The sequence below is a fragment of the Callorhinus ursinus genome, unplaced genomic scaffold, assembly GCF_003265705.2.
Source record: "Callorhinus ursinus isolate GAN/ISIS: 27379988/994484 unplaced genomic scaffold, GSC_fseal_2.0 scaffold4, whole genome shotgun sequence".
Classification (NCBI taxonomy): domain Eukaryota; kingdom Metazoa; phylum Chordata; class Mammalia; order Carnivora; family Otariidae; genus Callorhinus; species Callorhinus ursinus.
The window spans coordinates 93,544,281-93,565,464 of NW_027397066.1; the positions used below are offsets into that span (position 1 = coordinate 93,544,281).

Below are 21,184 nucleotides of genomic sequence, written 5' to 3' on the forward strand. Positions count from 1 at the left end.
TCAAGACTGAAACAGGAAGAAATTGACAACCTGAACAGGCCAGTAACGAGACTGAAGCAGTGGATCAGAAACCTCCCAAAAACACAAGAGTCCAGGGCCTGATGGATTCTCTGGGAAATTCTACCAAACATTCAAAGAAGAAATAATACCTACTCTACTGAAGCTGTTTCAAAAAACAGAAACAGAAGGAAAGCTTCCAGACTCATTCTATGAGGCCAGCATTACCTTAATCCCCAAACCAGGCAAAGACCCCATCAAAAAGGAGAATTTCAGACCGATATCCCTGAGGAATATAGATTCCAAAATTTTCAACAAAATCCTAGCTAATAGGATCCAACAATACATTAAAAGGATCATCCACCACGACCAAGTGGGATTTATCCCCGGGTTGCAAGAGTGGTTCAACATTTGCAAATAAATCAATGTGACAGAACACATTAATAAGAGGAGAGAGAAGAACCATATGGTCCTCTTAATTGATGCAGAAAAAGCGTTTGACAAAATGCAGCATCCTTTCCTGATTAAAACTCTTCAGAGTACAGGGATAGAGGAAACATTCCTCAAGTTCATAAAATCCATCTATGAAAAACCCACAGCAAATATCATCCTCAATGAGGAGAAGCCGAGAGCCTTTCCCTTAAGATCAGGAACATGTCAAGGATGCCCACTCTCGCCAATATCATTCAATACCGTACTAGAATTCCTAGCAAAACAGCAATCAGACAACAGAAAGTAATAAAAGGTATTCAAATTGGCAAAGAAGAAGTCAAACTCTCTCTATTCACAGATGCAATGATACTTTATGTGGAAAACCCAAAAGACTCCACCCCCAAATTACAAGAACTCATACAGCAATTCAGTAATGTGGCAGGATACAAAATCAATGCACAGAAATCAGATGTTTTCTAATACACTAACAATGCAACTGTAGAAAGAGAAATTAGAGAAACGATTCCATTTACAATAGCACCAAAAACCATAAGATACCTCGGAATAAAGCTAACCAAAGAGGTAAAGGATCTATATTCTAGGAACTACAGAACACCCATGAAAGAATTGAAGAAGACACAAAAAGATGGAAAAACATTCCATGCTCATGGATTAGAAGAATAAACATTGTTAAAATGTCTATGCTACCCAGAGCAATCTATACCTTCAATGCCATCCCAATCAAAATTCCAGTGACATTTTTCAAAGTGCTGGAACAAACAATCCTAAAATTTGTATGGAATCAGAAAAGACCCCGAATTGCCAAGGAAATGTTGAAAAAGAAAAACAAAGCTGGGGGCATGACATTTCCTGATTTCAAGCTATATTACAAAGCAGTGATCACCAAGACTGCATGGTCCTGGCATAAAAACAAACATATAGACCAATGGAACAGAAGAGAGAGCCCAGATATGAACCCTCAACTCTTTGGTCAAATAATCTTTGACAAAGCAGGAAAAAATACGCAATGGAAAAAAGACAGTCTCTTCAATAAATAGTGCCGGGAAATTGGACAGCTATATACAGAAGAATGAAACTCGACCATTCTCTAACACCATACAAAGATAAACTCAAAATGGATGGAAGACCTCAATGTGAGACAGGAATCCATCAAAATCCTAGAGGAGAACATAGGCAGTAACCTCTTCGACGTTGGCCACAGCAACTTCCTTCAAGATACATCTCCAAAGGCTAGTGAAACAAAAGCAAAAATGAACTTTTGGGACTTCATCAAGATAAAAAGCTTCTGCACAGCAAAGGAAACCGTCAACAAAACAAAGAGGCAACCCACACAATGGGAGAAGATATTTGCAAATGACACTACAGATAAACGGCTGGTATCCAATATCTATAAAGAACTTCTCAAACTCAACACCCAAAAAACAAATAATCAAGTCAAAAAATGGGCAGAAGACACGAAAAGACACTTCTCCAAAGAAGACATACAAATGGCCAACAGACACATGAAAAAATATTCATCATCATTAGCCATCAGGGAAATCCAAATCAAAACCACACTGAGATACCACCTTACACCAGTTAGAATGGCAAAAATTGACAAGGCAAGAAACAACAAATGTTGGGGAGGTTGTGGAGAAAGCAGAACCCTTTTACACTGTTGGTGGGAATGCAAGTTGGTATAGCCACTTTGGAAAACGGTGTGGAGGTTCCTCAAAACATTAAAAATAGAGCTACCCTATGACGCCGTAATTGCACTCCTGGGTATGTACCCCAAAGACACAGATGTAGTGAAAAGAAGAGCCATATGCACCCCAATGTTCATAGCAGCAATGTCCGCAATAGCCAAACTGTGGAAAAAGCGGAGATGCCGTTCAACAGACGAATGGATAAAGGAGATGTGGTCCATATATACAATGGAATAGAACTCAGCCATCAGAAAGGATGAATACCCAACTTTTACATCAACATGGATGGGACTGGAGGAGATTATGCTAAGTGAAATAAGTCAAGCAGAGAAAGTCAATTATCATATGGTTTCACTTATCTGTGGAACATAAGGAATAGCCTGGAGGACATTAGGAGAAGGAAGGGGAAAATGAAGGGGGGAAATCGGAGGGAGAGACGAACCATGAGAGACTGAGGGTTTTAGAGGGGAGACAGGTGGGCGGATGGGTTAGCCCAGTGATGGGTATTAAGGAGGGCATGTACTGCATGGAGCACTGGGTGTTATACGAAAACCATGAATCGTGGATCACTACATCAAAAATTAATGATGTATTGTATGGTGCTGGACATAACATAATAAAATTAAATTAAAAAAAAGCTTTTATTGTCTGAGAGTCTTTGCCCATTAGTAAGGGGGCAATTTACTTTTTTCTTGTAACCTTAATTTATAACTCTAATATTTCACCTTTTTCTCCTAGGTCAGAGAAAAAAAATGAAAAACAATTACAGGTTTTTTTTTTTCTTTCCCTATAACTAAGGCAGTAAATGTTTTAAAAGCCAATCAAAATCTTCACTTTTATTTATTTATTTTTTTGCAAGAACATTTCAGGGATAACCTCTAAAGATTGGCTGTTTCTCATGATGTTAGTGCCCTTTCAGGACCTCTACCTAGATATTTCATTAGGGGTTGCAAAATAATGATATTGTAATTCTACTATACCTTCTTTAGTCTAAGAACAACTTACTTCATCAATTATTTGGTTATCCTGTCTTACGGTTCATACAGGAAAGATAGAATAACAGATATTTTTTTCTCTTTTACTAATCAGTTTTCGAAATGATACATGGTTTCCCATTAACTAATCCCCTAATCCAAAGGTTAAGATTGCTATTGTATTTTGATTATCATCATGAATGCATGGATTTAAACTCATTTGAGTTTAATGTTTTAATCCATTACCGTTATTTTTCTCATTTATGCTCTAACTGTCCCATCTTTAACCAGAAGACACCTCTTCAAGTTGGCTCCTGAGTCCTCTTAATATCTAGGTAGAGATTATCAAAGGCCACTAAAATCGTGAGAAACATCTAACCTTTGGAAGTTATATCATCATTCTTGAAGTGTTCTTGCAAAAAAAAAAAAAAAGTCTGTGGCCTTTAACAGTTTTCTTTCTTTCTGCTATAACAAGATGCACCTGTATCATCTTGTGCTTTTTTTTTCCTGATCCATATTTGCAATAAGCCACTTGTACAAGGAATCCTGGTTTCTTATAGTGGTAAACATTATGTAGAGACCAATATCAGGTATTCCATAGGGGTGCTCTGTGGGAACTGCAGGTTTTCTTCAAAAAAATAATGGGAAAGAGAGTTGGGGGGGTGGAGAGAGAGAGAGAGAGAGAAGCAGGAACTACAAATTAAAAGAGACCTAAGAGACTGAACTAGTAACAAAATTATGAGATAAGAGGATAAATTCCAAAAAAAAATACTAGATATTTGATGGGTACTTATTATTAAATTTTGAAGTATTGCTATCATTGCCATTCTTTTAAAAGAACTCTTTTAGAGATGCACATTACAGTATGTATAGATGTATTAATATTGTGTTTGGATTTGACTAAAAAATCTTGGGGATGAGGAATGAATAGGGTGGTATAGATGAAATAAGATTAGCCATCAGTTCATTATATTATTCTATCTACTTTTGTATGCTTCAAAATTTCCAAAACAAAAGGTTAAAAAAACTATTTTGACACAGTCAGCTTCATATAATATTTAAAAATGGAAATTAAAACTAGTTTTAACTGTCATATATGCATATTTGTGCTTGGGTGATGTTAGAGATATTTGATTAATAAGAGTTGAGAAGCACTGATTACTGATTAGGTAGAAAGATTACATTACCAAGAACATTCAAAAATGATTTTAATAAAAGCTAGAGTTAGAAACATGATTAAACCTACAACCACATTAATGATTAAAACATTCTAATGACTACTCTGAGGAAAGGAGAAAGAAAGAAGCAATGTTGAGAAACTCTGAGAAGTCTGTGGGAAGTTAACAGAACAATCTAACAAGACCCACTTAATACTGTTTTAATAAAGGGCATAGTATGAGTTTGCCCTTTGGAAATGCATAATTAACTATATGAGGATTAAATATGGCTCTCTTTTGTATTATAATACTTTATGCAAAAAAAATCATACAATTCAAATAGGAAAAGTGTCCAACTAACTCTGACCTACAGGGCCAATGATGGGTAGAACAAAGATCTAGATCAAGGTCAGTAAAATAGGAAGTTTTTTTCCAGATGATGGAAACTATGCCATGTAGTAGGGGTGGCAAACTGACAGTTCTTCCAGCATCAGGCAGAAATGAATGCCTGAGCCCGCACTGTGCATGGGGGGCGGGGGCAGTGGTAACCAGGGGAGAGCAAGTGTCCATTATCTGACAGGTATAGTTGCTATTTAAGTACAAAAGCACCTTGTTATTAGTTCTTTTGATTACTTTAAGAGAAGCCAGAAACTGGTATTTTACAAAAAATCTCCTGATAATAAATTATAAAGATAAATAATAAATGTCAACACCTCCGAAAGTGAAAGGTCCACCAGTCTGGCCAAGACATCTGTAAACCATCTGTTTGCAATCTCTGCTATATTGTATAAGAATTGTAAAACTTGCTGCCCTAAGAAATTTGCAACTATCTACGTAAGGCTGTTCAACATTGGTGTGCATGAGGATAAGCTAGCAAGCTTGATCAAATGCAAATTCCTGAAACTCATCACAGAGAATCTTATTCAGTGATCCTCCAGTGCATCCCAGAAAGCTGAAATTTTGATTACCACTTAGGTCACTTCAAAGCATGGGTCCATGATCCACAGTTTGTAAATCATCAGGTTAGGGAAACCATAAATATTGTATTTTGAGAAATCTAAGACAATATGTAAGTTCAGAGTAAGACAATATTGGTAGAGGCTATAATTGTGAGTAAAGCTCCATGGGTAGAAGACTAATGAGAATGTGGGTCTTAAAGGATGAAGGCACAGAGCCTTGAAATTGGCAAACCTGTGATGGCCAAGTGTAAGGTAATCACAGAACTGGTAATCACAGAACTGGTAATCATAAGCAACAAATGTTGACCAGTGTAAGGTAATCACAGAACTGGTAATCATAAGCAACAAATGTTGACCAGTGTAAGGTAATCATAGCAACAAACTGTCCAGTAGGCTTGAGATTTCAAAACTGTAAATACTTTCTTAAAAACTGTGGACAAACATGTGCTCTAAGGTCAAGTAATCACACAACTTATAAGTGGCCATGCAAGAAAAGAAATATATTCCATAATATTCCAAAGGTTTATCAAAAGTCATGATCATTCTGTGATAGTCACTAACTTATTATCACTCATAATTGTTCTGAGTGATATCTAATTCAGATAGAGATGTAGTTAAGACAAGAGTGTGTGAGTGTGTGTCTGTGTGTGTGTGTGCGTGTGTGTATTGGCTATGTTTATATGGGCTTACATTTATTATTTTTTGATCTGAGATGTAGAAGCAAGTTTTGTTAAAATCCAGTGATTCAGTGACATCTATAAACAACACTTGCTCATTCCATTGGGGAATTATGGAAACAGCTATATATGCAAGAAAGCCATCAAAATCAATTTACTGTCGTTAATGGTACAGCACATGGGTATGTTCTTGCTTCATTAATGTCTATTATTTGCTTTCCAGTAAAGGACTAGTTGCTTTCAAAGACTGAATATAGGTCAGATTACATTCTGTGTGAGGTCTCAAAAGCAAGGTAATGGTAGTAAAATATTCAAAATTTCTTCTGTACCAATATTTGCATATTTCTAATAAAAATAATGTACAGGCTTCTTTTAGCTTTTATACCAATAGTGTGCTTCACTCTGCTGTATGACAACTGCTAAAAAGACACTCTGCTGTAGTGAGTGCTCACAGCTTAATTCACAGAAGATTAGCTGCCATTCTGCTAAGTGTCTTATTCTGCATTTCTTTTGTTATCTGGGCAGTGTCATTTCCTACCACACTACCCAACGTCTAGCTTTGAAAAGAAGTATTCAGTAGGCAAGAGCTAGTCCTGATGGATGGCCAAAAAGGAGTTTCTCTCAAGAAATGCCATAACCTAAAAGCAATCGAATAATGTGTACATTATCTTGGTGGTTCTTATAATGGGGATGAGGAAGGGTGGATTGTCTTAGAAATAAAGAGAATTTAATGTCACTTTCATGTTACCTGAGCAGAGTGAAAATATAATAAAATGGTAAAACAATATTCCAAACCCACTGCAGTGATCCAGGAATGTAACAAAAGGCAGAACACCTTATTAAGATGTTCGTGAAAGGGGGATTATTTCCCCCAAATATGTGCTATTGGTATATCTAAGACATTTCCGTAGTTACCCATGTGATCCCAAATACATTTCAAGTCACACAGTTTAAAAAAAGTCACAATCTCTAAGGAAAATGAGAACTGTTAGGAAATATATGCACTAAATGGAGCATGGCTTGTCACAAAGGGGTTTGGCTGTTTGTAGAAAATTGTGGGAAGAAAGCAAAGGTAAGGATAGAACTGAGCAAAGTGAGGGGCCATCCTGGGCGGCTGTCAGTTAAGCATCTGACTCTTGGTTTTGGTTCAGATCTCATGATCTCAGGGTCATAAGGTTGAGCCCCACATCAGGCTCAGTGTGGAGTCTGCTTGAGATTCTCCCTCTGCCTCTACCCGGCTCTCTCTCTCTGAAATAAATAAATAAAATCTTAAAAAAAAAAAAAAAAAAAGAACGGAGCAAAGTGAAGGGTGGCTCTGCCCATGGCAAAACTGAGGTTGAAACCTGTGAGATGCCCTGTGGCTCTAAGTTTCCAGAGCCATTATGAGATCTGTGTGTGTGTGCATATACATCTGCAGGTACACATGTGCTATCTATCTACTCTTTGCTTACGGTTCTTAAGAATGTTATATAACTTAGACAATAAGGAGGGAAGCAACTCTTTGCCCATCTTTTTTCCCTCTTCCAGCCAAGAAAGTTAGAGCTTCTATCTTATGTTACCTCACATTTTACAGATGTGAAATCCTATTATTACAAAATATGCCCTCATTTTAAAATGTTAGCTATACAAATGATGCACTCAAACAAAAAACCCGAAAGCCAAGTGTACTCAAATTTACCAAAGTAATATTAAAATTGAGAATAGTGTGTTTATGAGTCTAAGACAGTCTAAACTCTGATGATACGTCATAGTTATTAAAAATGCTGCAGCCTGTACTCAGCTCAGACCCACTAAAGCAGAGGGCCCAGGTAGGGCCCATATATATACGTTTTATCACTGATTCTGCTCCACGGAAGAAACCCTACTACAAAATACCAGTTTTTTGGGTTTCTTTTAAATCATCTGTTATTCTTCAGCACTAATAAAACTGACATATTATGAAAAAATGTGTTTAATGCAAGCATTAAATAAATGATTTATTTAGAGTATTTGAATGAATGAAATACAATTCAGGAGCTGTGAAAGTGGTCCACAGTAACATCTCTGGCAGAATCAAAGGCATGCAAGAGAAGAATTTAAAGGAGAACAAAAAAAGCAAAGAGAGAGGCAAGTATTTGGTATTCAGGTAACCAGATGAAGTTATAATATTCAACTGATGATCAAAACAATAATACTGGGTCATCTAACAAAATGTGTATCTCCCACATGGCTACATATCAGATATCCAGAAACTTCGTTTATAAAGAAATAGTTTCTTACTTTCCATTTCATACAAGGAAGCTGAGATACTGGGACTACTTAAAATTTGTGCCAGCTCCTACAGCAAGAGCACTGAAGAGCTGGGTGAGGGCTCGCAGCCGCTGCACATCCTGTCTCCTGCCTGTGAAGCAGGTGGGAGGGAGGAGGAGAGAGAGGAAAAGGAGAAGGGATGAAGAAAAAGGGAGGTGGGAGGAGGCTAGAGGTGACCTTCTGATGAAGGCAGCAAGGAAAGCCTCTTGAGTGCCCTCTGCCTCAGCTACTGACCGGTCTCTACCACACTAACCCGCGGGTGTTCGGGGTCTGAGTGCAGCACACCAGCTACACTCCCCTGAACAGTATCCTCCATAAAACCCATCTGTGTCTGCCTGCCCCTCAGCAGGAAGACTTTGCTGCTTTTTAAATTCATCAGCAAAGACAGATCTGCGATGAGAGCTGATCTGTTGCAAGGGAAATATGTGAGTTATTTGCCATTAGCATTTAGATTTGAACAAGGACATTCTGTGACAATGCCCTCACCCAAAGGCATAGAGTCCAGGCTTAGAAGATCTTCTCAGGTAGGCAGGAGGAAGACAGAGCTTGGAGCACACCTAAGACCTTACCCTTTAATTAATCCAACCTTTTAGAGTAATAGCTGTTTGCATTTTAAATTTCTTTACAAACTATAAAATGTCTTTATTTGACCCCCATACAATCCTATGAGGGTAATATTTTCCTGTTTTACAGGTGAAGAACCCAACTCAGAGATACTAGAGATAGGGTTCATAGGTGCAAAGCAAAGACTTGAATGCAGGTGTTGCGACTCCAGATACAATGCTCCTCCCATAACTGCTTCCCTAGGCATGGAGATAAGCCTAAAGGCCCAAGATGCATCCAGTTTAAGATCAAATGCCAAGTTGCTATGTTAATGAGATAAAGCTGACAAGAAATATAGTGTGGTTAGATACAGGTTAGGGAAAACCTATTACTACAAAGTAGTGGTAATGAATTTATGATTGTTTTTTCAGTAAAACCAAATCTAAAAAGTTATTTTCAGAATCAAAATAAAGTCTTTTTTTTTTTTTAACCCACTTCTTCCAGGCTCACTGACAAACACCAAAGGCAACAAGGTCTGTCTGCAGCACACTAAAGCCAAACAATTTACAAACTTGTAGTGATGACACAGTGTCAGGAACCTAGAGGACTAGTTTGTGTCAATAACCCCAGCTGAAAAATATTTCAGAGCATCCTATAGTATCCCTTTTATTTCAGTTTTCACCTATTTGCTGGATATGTTAACACACAGAAATTCTGTTTAAAAACTGTGGTGGGAATCTTCCATATTATGTGTCTTTGAGCCTGCACAGGATACTTATTTGATTGGAGTTGGTTGCTAAAGGCCTAAATCAGAGTTCAGTCCATAGGACGGACCAGTTTCCTTCTTTTTCAAGATCCATTTTTTCTCTCTTAATCCCTGCCAAACATGTCATGCAAACATGGTATTTGCGGTAAGGGCCGCTTGAATGAGGCAGGACGACCGCAGCATAAACGCACGGCCGCCACTGGGGGCGTTCTGTGTCCCTGGCCTCCAAGTGCGTCCTGACACTGGAAACACTAACGTCGCCTGGGAACTTGAGAAAAACACAAATGCTCCTACCCCAGACCTACAGAGTCAGAAGTAGTCATCTGTACTTTGACCAGCCCTCCACGTGACCTGTTGTCAGCTGAAGTTTGAGAACTACTACTCTAGGGTGATCACAAGAGAGCATTAACTTCAAATCTGAAAGATAATATTTTCAATCATACTGGTGTACTGCAAAATTTGCAAGGAAATATGATTCCTTACCGCATGCCCACATATCCACTGGCTTTCCATAAGGATCTTTACGTAGAACTTCTGGAGAAAGATAGCCCGGTGTGCCAGCAAAACCTAGGGAAAACGGAAGTTAATGAGTCAGAGTTGATTTGACAAAACCAATGTGAAACGGGAAACTAAGGAAAAAAACATTTTTCGGACTTTTTAATCTGATGATCTGTTTATCAAAATAAAACAAGGCCTAAAATAATCTACACTAGTTTTTCTCTATAGCAGTATCAACACTAATCTGCTTTGTAGCTTATTAGAAAAAAATGCATTTTTCCCCTAAATATGAAGGCTACTGTATTATGCTATATAGTCAGCATGTATACTTAAGTCTATCTGGTTAGCAGTTCTTATTCTCACTTACTTATGCAGGATTTGAAACTAAACCTGTGAAGGGGATCAGAACATATCACCCCAAAATATGCCATTGTGGCATACTGATTATTTTTAGCTGAAGGCAACTGAGAATCAGTAGATGTATAACAGGCTCTTTAATCTCCCTTCTACCTAAAAGTAGGGCATAAAATTTTTTGTGAAAAAGGTGCCCTCCCTGTACCAGGAAGAGGAGAACATTCCTGGCATGGGAATTGGTGCCAAGATGGATCTATACAAACCAACCTTACTAAAATAACCTTGATCTTCCATTAGTTTCCCTATGTGTTTCCTCATTATTTCCCCACAATTTAATGTCCTGAGCTAAACCCCCTTTTTCCTTTGTCTTGTCAAATCTCCATAATTTATCACTCTTTGTTAAAATGGGATATAAGTCCCTTGGTCTGCCCTTTCTTCAGGTCTTCATTTATTTTCTAGAAAGGCCTCTGTGTGTATGTAAAAGTTAAAATATTAACATAAAAAAATTGTATGCTTTTCTCCTGTTCATCAGTCTTTTGTCAGTTCAACTCACACGCCCCAGTGACGGACCTAAGAGGGGAGAGCAAGTCTTTCCTCCCCCATACCTGAAAAGAAATAGGGAGAAATTTGAAGATAGGGTTAGAACCTTGGAAGAGATGATAGTTATCATGATACCGACATAATTTTATTATGAGAAGCATTCACCTATAAAACAAAAGAACAAAAACATAGACCCTAAGTAAATATTTTTGAAAGTAAGGCAGGGGTGGGGATGGGGCTGAGAGTAATTGAAGAATTCACCAGGAGAAGGAATAAGCCCTAAATATATCAAAGAGATTGCTGTGTACTAATAAATAGTCAGTGTGTACTTAATAACTGTCAACTAAAGAGAAGACTCAGGAACATTTGGATAAATCACTATTGAACAAGTATCAACTAGAATTTGAAGAAAGAGACATGGTAAGAGAAACTAGATGGCAAAATAAAGTTTCATTATTGTATAAATCAGTGTAAACTCCAATGAGGTATGCTTAAATAATCAATTTAGAGCTAGACCCTCGAGTGACATTTTTCTTCTTATTTCTGAAAATAATAGCTTTCAAATAAAAATAGCTACTTTTAAAAAGACCCAAAATAACTATTTGGAAGTTTTCCATAAAGGCACACTTGAAAACTGGAAACATTTCTTTAAAAGGATATGTAATCAGGAATTCCTCTGACCACAAATCACTGAAGAAGCTCATTACATATTTAATGGGATTCAAAGTGCCCAAGAAAGGAGCTTTTTCTTACTATTTTTCAAACTTATTAAGAACAATGTGCAAAAACAAGTATAAAAATAAGTATGTATGTATGTATGTGTATATATATGTAATAGCATGGTTATTCCTCTGAACAAAATTACCTTGGAAAGTGAGGCAAAGGATTGTGGATTTTAACCCCTACGCCCCTGTAATGCTTTTCCTTTCCTTTGTTGTAGAGGAGGATGGAGTGGACAGTGAGAAGGGACTCCAAGAAAAGATGCCTGTACTGTAGTTTAAGCTTCACATGGACCACAGTGGGTCTACCTCTGTTCTCAAACTTCACTTAAAGGAAGCATTTACTTTGATTTACTTGACAGTTGTGAGATGAAAGAATTCCTGAGTAATCATGGTGGTCCCATTACCTAAAGTGTGAGGATTCCATCAAGGAGTGATGTGAAGTCCGCTAATTCCAAGGGAGGGATGGGCGTAAGAGTTCTAAAGAACTACTGGTATGCCACACCTGCTCTCAGTCCAATGGTCTCTTTCTAACTCCTCCCAAGTTGAGACACAGACAAAGGAACCCAATGAGAAACCAATGTCCAATTCCAGATTGAAGACTATGTTCCTAGCCCACGCTTTAAGACCCTTTATCTCCCGGTTCCCCTTCATTCATCCAACATGATTTCTTTCTACCCCTGAGCATTTGACCTGGTTAATTTTTTTAAGGTCTCTTGAAAACAGACTTCTCATTCTTGCCCTTGATGTTACTTTTTCTGTTCCTTGAAGCCTCAATTTCCATCTCTACCTTTTCTCTAACAGAGAGTTGGCTCTAAATTACTTCCATTTAGAGATCTCCTTAGCTAACTACAATTCTCAGTGGTCCATCCTCACTTTGAATTTTGACTACCTTTTTATATACAATCTATAACCTCCTATCTAGAATTAGTAAACCTTAAAATAGGTCTTAAATATCTTAGAATACATTTCCTAGAGGAGGAAATGTTAATGATATTTTGTTTAGGTAGAAAAGATAAAGAACTCACCATGTGACTAAGAAATGAAAAGGTAATTTTACATGTAAATTATTACAAACCTTTTCTGGAAATTAAAATGCTTAGAGAATACCATCACGTTCATTCTTTAATTTAATATAATTACCACTTGAGCAGTCAGTGGGGTCCTTACTCCTATTGAAACATACTCTAAATGTATAAACATTAAGGAACTGTGAACTGGGCAATGTGTTCTCATGAATACCAAAATACTCAGGGTAAGACAGATAAAACCTTCTTTAGCAGGAGATTAAACTCACAAGAATCTCATTTATCATGACATATGCTATTAACAGGGAAATTAATGACAGCTTGTTTTCTTTAGAGACAGTATGTGCTTCTCACTCTGAAAAACCAATAGGAATATCATCAGAACAGATCAAAAACAAAACATAATTACTTACTGTTGGGAACGTCCATTGCATTAAAAAAAAAACCCTCAATATTTTTAAAAAGAGACATAATAGCAATCAAGCAAAACAATTATTCCATGAAGGAAAATGGTGGCAGTTATCCTTTTTTCCTAGCGGCAACAAAGAACTGGAAATATACTGCAAACACCGCTTCCAATCCTACAGGAGAAATGGGCTATATTTTGATATTTCTCTTTGGTAAATTTTCTAGCCATCTTAACAAGTGTAGTGACACAGGGTGTTACTTCTAGCATTTCTGGCTAGTAATCCAATAGATCAAGGCTAGGAAGACAGAAGAAATCATGAGAAAAAGAAACATTTAGACTTAAAAATTAGAAAAAAAACACAATAAGCAGCTTCTATAAGCCTTGTGTAGTTTTATTTTTCTTATTTGTAGTGGACCTCTTATATTTATTAAAATAAAATTGAGCAAAAGCCTGAAATTCTGGCATTATATGTAATGAAGAAAGAGTTCTGCTCTTGTCTTAAAATAACTTATTTTATTAAAATAAAAAGGCTCCCCTCCCCATCACTGATAATACATTTTAAGAGACAAAATTAATCAGTCAAGGGTGATGGACATTAAGGAGGGCACTTGATGTAATGAGCACTGGGTGTTACATGCAACTGATGAATCACTAAGCTCTACCCCTGAAACTAGTAATACACTATAATCTTAATTAACTTTAATTTAAATAAAAAAATAATCAAATATATGAGACTATGATGGTAGATATGAATAAATATCAAATCAAGTCACTCATACTAAAACATGCTTTTACTTTAAAATCTATGATATATCTGGTAGTACACCCAAAAGAGAAATAGTATATCACATGCCTCCTTTTCCTCAGGTAGGTTACCATGAGGATTCACTTGCATATAATAAGCTGAAAATAAGCTAAAGAAGAAAAGAAAAAGAAAAAAAACAATTTGTGCATTCTCTTAAGCTTATAAACTATGTTTTTTCTACATTTTTTGAAATGTGGAATTTTCTTAGGACTTAAAATGCCCCCTTGAAAGTCATTACTCTAATAGATATCTTAGCAAGAACATAACTGTTATAGCATCATACTGAAGAAGAAATGGGGATTTTATTCCCAATTTGTCATTCTTTCTCTGGAATCAGATGACTTTTAGAAATAAATGATCACAAATTTGTGTACTTTTATTTGGATGCTATTGCCTTCACCAACTTGATATTTCGTTTTTTACTCATTGATCTGCTAACAACTTTCACTGAGCAGGCAAAGAACTGTGGCATCGTGTTTCATGCCAAGATGGTTTTGAAAACTTATTCAACATCTTTCGTAGCCCAGGCATATTCCTATGGACTCATAACAGCCTTGCAAAGAAGTGTTTATTATCACTGTTTACAAAAGAGGACATGGACCTTACAGAGTTAAAGTGACTTGCCCAATATTATACAACTATTAAGAATCAGACCCAGGATATAAGTTTGGGTATTCTAATTCAAAAAGCAGAATTTTTTCTACTACACACAATCCTGCCCTCAAGCAGCTTGTCTAGCACGGGAGATAAAACACAGAGGTGAAAAACAAGGGATATTTAAGGTGCTCAATTATATCACACCTTTATACACAAAGCCAAGCTGCTGATATTAATTTGCAGACTTGACTCTGATAATAAGGCTTGTCTTGTTCGTAATATCCTATCATCACCTTCTACCCAGTTCTGGCAATTAGATCCCTAGCCTACGTCCTATTCTGGTGTCCTGCTTCATACTCTGAGTCTTGTGAAGCAGATGGGACTAGATGGCACTAGAGTCCAACCTCTGGGGCTTTGATTTCCTCTAAACGGACTTCCTTAAGAGTTCAGTCACTGTCTGTTCTACATGTTATCTGGAATTTGCTTGCTCTTGCATACTCCTTAGTTCAAGCTGTCATCGCGCATAATTTGAACTACTGTATTAGCCTAACTGGTCCCCTGCCTTGAGAGTAAGTATCCTTAAGCCACACTCTGCATTGTTACGCACAACATCATTATATAACATAAACCCAATTATGTCCTTCCCTACTTAAAATTTTTCACAGGATTCTTGAAACTTCTAGGATAAAAGCCAAATCCTTCAAAAGCACACAAAATCCTTTCCCACCTAATCAACTACCACTCATCCCAGTATAGCTATATCAAACTTCTTGCTATTCCACAAATAGAAACAGTAGTTTCATGCCTCTGAGGTTTCGCATGTGCTGATCCCTCTGTCTGGTATTTATCTCCTTGCATGTTAGTGAACAAATTCTCATTCACCCATTAGGGAAGCAGAAGTACTACCCCAAACACCAAAACTTTCCCCAGAGCACCTTCATGCATGCCTCTGTTAAGATGTTCCCACACTACATGGTAAATAGCTACCGATACAGAAATGTCAGTATCTTGAGGGGCAGGACCTCCTGCTTAATTTAAGCATTTCCATTTATTATTCTGCCCATCTCTGTGATAGCCTTCCTACCTTCTGTTGGACCTCAACTCCAAAGTTACCATATATTCTTTATCTGTGTCAACTGTGCCCTTACCCAGGATACAAAGATGCCTCTGAATCTCCAATTTACAGTACTTATTCTAGGTCCTACCTTCTTTCAGTGCGCATTTAAGAAGAACAAGCTTATTCATATGTCAAAATATGACAAACCAAATGCCAAGTTTGGAGATACTAAATTCATCTGGTGGGTGAGGAGAGACTTAATGTAAATGGTGGTATTAAGCTTAGGAGGAATCGTGGACAAGGCTAACAGTCAGGTACTACTGAAACAGGACAGGAAGCAGAAAATGAGGTCCTAAATTAAGCTGCCTGTAGAGGAGAAGGCTGCCACGCCACCCACTCACACTTATTAGCTGGGGGCTCTGTGCACACCTTAGATTTAGGAAAACACGGAAAGTCTTTGCATATAAAATGAAAGAAGTAAGCACTTTTTGAGTGCTCTTTCTCTTTGCTGTTGTTGTTCAGAGGAAAAAGCAATTAGAAGTGAAGGGCATTTAAAAATGATCTAACCTCAATACATTGAAAGTCAGAAAAGAAGTAAGATAGAGGCTTGGGGAGAGGTTATATTTTGGGAGACTACATGGAAAAAAATGGGTCAGTACTGGGAAACGGCAAAAACAGAGGCATAAAAAAAAGAAACAGTGAATAAAATAACCCAACTGGATAAATATTGAAACAATACACAAGCCTGGTTAGAAGTGCTCTAATTTAAACTGAGAGTTAATTTCTTTCTTAATTGTAAAGAAATAGACAATTCATCAAAAGAAATTTCGAAATTATCAAAATTTTAGAGCGGAAACTGGCAGTGTGAAGAAACAGAAGATAATTAAGATGAACACACACACATATATATGCTATAATATTTTTAAACTTTAATTTGTTAGCTACAAAATATGTGGAAATATTCTGTATTTCCTGAGTCCCTACTATTTACACAGCAGTTTTTGGCATCACATCAAGTAAGGTTCTATGTGAAAGGTCATTTTCTCTTAAAAAGTCCTCTTTTAACAATGCAACCCTCCCTATTAATTCTTAGTACAGGATCCATTTTCTCACTCATGTTTTAAGAAAAAGTCTACATGTTACTGCTCTCCTATTAATCTTTTCTCTTAAATTATTTCTAGATCATATACCTTTTAATGTCAGTAAAATTAAATGCTTATAAAGGTCTAATGTCTTCAGTTTAGTCAGGCTGTTGTTAGAAGTAACATTTCTGTCTTATTTTGGCTGGGAAGTGGGTCATGATGAGCCAGAAGAGAATGAGCAGCATGAAGTAGAGAGAAGCCCTACTCACCAAACCACGCCTGCTGGTCTCCTTGAACTTCTATGGCTAAGCCAAAGTCTGCCAGTTTCACAGCTGCTCCCTTGGATTTGCTAGCTAAAAGCAAATTCTCAGGCTTTATTTAGAAAGAAAAAAAGAGAATGAAGTGAGAACCTATTTTAAGTGACTATTCAAAACTAACAACATTTTGTAAGATTAGGGGAAAAAAAAAGTCATGCACTGTCCTCTCTCGCGAAGACTGTCATTCCTAAATCCCAGGGAAAATGTGGTTAGAAAAATGATTAAAAATTATCATGTGTGCAGGCTTCAGACAGATGCATAAATATACTAGAGAGATACGGGGAAGAAGAGAGAATACACTTGGGGAGAGATCAAATGAACGGAAGCACCTGTCTTGACCTGCTCACATGCTTCCAAGGGCTGCTGAGGTCCAGACTTGGCCATGGACATTGACTTAGAAGCCTAATAGAGCACAGACATTTTCAGCAGAAGGAAACTTGGCAAAATGATAACAAGAGTTGGACCAATCTACAGACATTTGGCAAATGAAACTGTGCAAATTAAATCCTAGTTGACTTCAAGAGTTTGGACCCAAATGTAGTCATTTTGATTCCTCAATGTTTCCAAACAATTTCTGTACAAATTTTGGAGTCTTATTCTGAATTACATATTAAATTGCTGTCTTTAAGAATCTGTTTATTCTTAAAGGCAGAAAGAGTATACTATTTGCCAAATGTTATAGTTAGCTTTTTTTTCCTTATAAGCCAGTTTTTTAAAACATAATTTATATGTCTACAAAGTGTGATTCAAAGCATTCCTTATATATTTGTTCTCACATCTTGGAATACTATAACAAAGATACATTTTCATTTTCTTGGGTATTTATCATTATTCAAGGACTGATAACTCGGTCTTGGAATAAGGCTGTGTTTATACCACTGTTTCCCAACGAGAGCATCGAGACACACTGCAACTCTAAAAACAGGCACGAGGGCAAAGTCTTTAATTTCCCCTGACCACCTTTGTGGATTTTAGGAAATGAAGGGAGAAGACGGTCAGGAAAAAGAGGCTGATTAATACATACACTGAAGTCTACCATCCCCAGGTATCTGGATGAACATACAGCTGGATTGGTACATACACATTTGGGAGAGTAGTTCAACATTTTCTTACCTTGGGCTAAAACCCAGCCAATTTAGAGGTGTGCCTTGGACTGAAAGAAGTTGGGAAACAATGGAGTCTACAAGTGCCAAAACAATTGTCTGGAAATCTAAATATTCAGGTCATTCAAAGTGGTTCTGTTTATGTGTTGGCAAACTAATTCAATATTTTTTTTCATGAAATGGCTACTTTTTTCTTACTGAATTAGGCGATTCTGTTGATTGTTTTGAGCTTGTATAAACACAGCCTAAACCAATATTTAATTTATTAATTAAGCCAGCCATGCAAATTAGCAAAGACTCATAACCAGAACTTGGAAAAATTAGGTTAAGTTTATAAGAAGTAGGAGTGTAGGCACGTAAGTTTTAATCAAGTACCAGACTTCTTCAGGCTATTGCTGTTCACTGCCATCAGATTCATCACTATTATGACAATAGGTAACTGTAAGGAAAGCTCTGTAATTTCTTAGGGCTGATAGGGCTTTTTAAATTACCTCAACACTAAATACATCATAATTTAGTTTGGACACTGGGATGAAGATGTCTCAAGAATATGAAAGGTCTCCATGCTGAAATAACCTTTAGTAAAAACCTAACATCCACAATTACTTGGAACTCTGGTTATCTATTAATGTAGTACAGTATCTAACCATATTATATTATTAATATTTGACATTTTATTTTCACAACTAAAATTTATGGCCTACTACATTCATGCATTTTCTAATTTAATCACAAAGTGATTTCCAGTTTTTATTAAATAAATGACTTGGAAAAACCACATCAAACTGTAAGCAATAGTTTAATTCTTTATAACCTTCACATTCAAAAGCACTGAGATGTCAGAGATCTCTGCTAATACACATCTGTCCTAATTTGTCAACCACAGACTTATTCAAGGAAAGAGTTCCAATTACTTTAGAAATCACGTCATTTTAGGTCTTTTAATCAAGTAGTACTGAAGTTTGTTGAGCAAATGCCAGTGCCATCAGTAAATAAACTTTTAAAATATTTATCACTAGATCAAAAAAGGTTCTGGGCAGTGCTGTGTGCCTTACGCCCTTAAATACCAAGTATCTGCCAATTCAGAAGAAATGGAACACCTTAGAGTTTTATCATACATGGCCTCTGAATGACTGGGGCAAATATTCATACCTAGAGATGACCTAGAAGACCTCTCTATAGGGCCTTGTGAGTCATCCAGGGAAATAATTAATCCATCTGGATAAGTGTTTTACCTTATACCCATGAAGACTGTTCAGCTGCAGTTATGTACAGGAAAAGGCAGGGCTCTTTCAAGGTTACTGTGTAGATTTAAGAATTAATAGAACTAAAATGGCTTCGTGTTTGTATATATCTTTTAAGCAAACCTAAAATACAGAATTATGGAATGCAAACTGAAAAATCAGGATGCTTACTGCCTTTATTAAAGGATTCTTTTTTTTATAAAATATTTCATCACAAGATTGCTTCTAATGGCCAGGTTCAATGAAACATTAGAAATAGCACACAAATTTGATTTATATACAACTGTTTGGAATACATTCAAAATTTGAATAATCCTGTAATCATGTTCTACCATTTATATAGCATCCAACTTGAATATGCGTTGTACTACAAAAGTTCCCTGGCAAGTAGGTTAATCCAAATTCTGAACACCTACAGAAAAGAAGATAATTTGTGATTGTATTTCACAAAAGCTGAAATAGTAGAATCTTTCAGCTAATTAGTGGCTGCTTCCTTAAAAGGATCACCACCATTACCTGCTACTATTCAACTATTTTGATTTTCTAAAGCAAATGAGAAAGGTGAAATCAGAAACAAAGGTCTTCCAGTGTATAGCTGAACATGAGAGAAATGGGCAACATGATGATCTAGAAAAAAGATGAAGAGCTAGGTCTATGTCCTGGAACTGACTGTTATTAACTGTGTGGACATGGGCAACTCAAAGACTCTTGGAGCTAATTAGTTCTTTCATCTCTCAAATGAACATTATAAGCATATTGCTCATAGCACTATATATGAAGTTATAAAATCTCATTGGATTTTATTCCAAGAGCCTGTCCTCGGTATGGAACAATATACACGTTAGTGATTAGCTATTATACTCCAGTGCAGCTGACCATGTCAACGTGCAGGACACTGGATATTTGCAATGAATGTGCATAACTTGGGGGATGTCTATATTCCTAAATTTAATGCAATCTATTATGCTAATCTTTATACACTGAGATTATCTCTAAATTCCTATAATGCAATCACTTTTTAGGTCGGTTTTTAAATAGATTCTACTGACATTCTCACACACAGGTTCCTTCCCCACCCAACTGCTTCCTAATGATGCAGGATTTTCCATGACATCTGGTCTTAGTGTCAACAACCATTTATAGCATATCAGCTGTAATGAGCAGCAACTGTTGGCAAGTTTAGTTCTGTGCTTCCATATGGATGCAATGGCAACTTCTTTCAATGTGATTTGAGATTTTCTTGAATCTGTTCAAATATCTCAAAGTACCTAGGCAGTTTGCTGGGATCACTTTTAAGACTGGGACTGACTTGGGAGATAAAATAACTCAAACCCCTCAGTCTCTAAATGAGGTAGGGAGATCCAAACAAGATGGGAGGATTTGAAACCAGATTCCTGATTTCTTTTAAAGATGTGATATTGAGGAAACTCCTCCGATGGTATAAAAATGGGTCATTTGCAAAAGGCAGTCCACTCAGTAGACAGTTGCAAAAGAATCCGAAGTATTCAAAAATATTTCCTACCCATATCCAAATAAAACCCGGGGGGAAACTTATGAAATATGAGCCATAGTTTCAATCTTGCTTCTCAAAAATCTCACAAACACATCACAAGAATTTCTAAATTAGTGTGATCTTTATTAAGGAACTGACTGGGCAAAGGTGATGATTATCTTCAGCATTAGTCATATCACAGATTTATCTGTGCACATATGTGATTATCAAACATTAGGAATTTTTATGTGTAGTGAAATCATGTGTTTTCACTACAAAACTCAAACATTAGAAATTTTTATGTGTAGTGAAATCATGTGTTTTACTTTTTTTTTTTACAGCTTTTTTCTTTATGAAAATCATAGAACAGCCAGTTTTATCATTCTATATTATTTCTTTCATTTCTTTAGATATTAGTTTTTAAGAATTGAAACTGTCT

General features: G+C 36.6%; 1 protein-coding gene across 13 annotated transcripts in view; it reads right to left on the minus strand.

Moving 5' to 3' along the window:
- Positions 1–21,184, minus strand: part of CAMK2D (calcium/calmodulin dependent protein kinase II delta) — a 313,999-nt gene that overhangs the window by 63,612 nt on the left and 229,203 nt on the right. For all 13 annotated transcript variants that reach the window (XM_073892167.1, XM_073892165.1, XM_073892172.1 and 10 more), the window contains exons 7-8: positions 16,859–16,961; positions 9,984–10,067 (exon numbers count right to left, since the gene is read on the minus strand). In XM_073892167.1, coding sequence (XP_073748268.1) covers positions 9,984–10,067; positions 16,859–16,961 — 187 coding nt within the window. The remainder of the gene's footprint in view (positions 1–9,983; positions 10,068–16,858; positions 16,962–21,184) is intronic.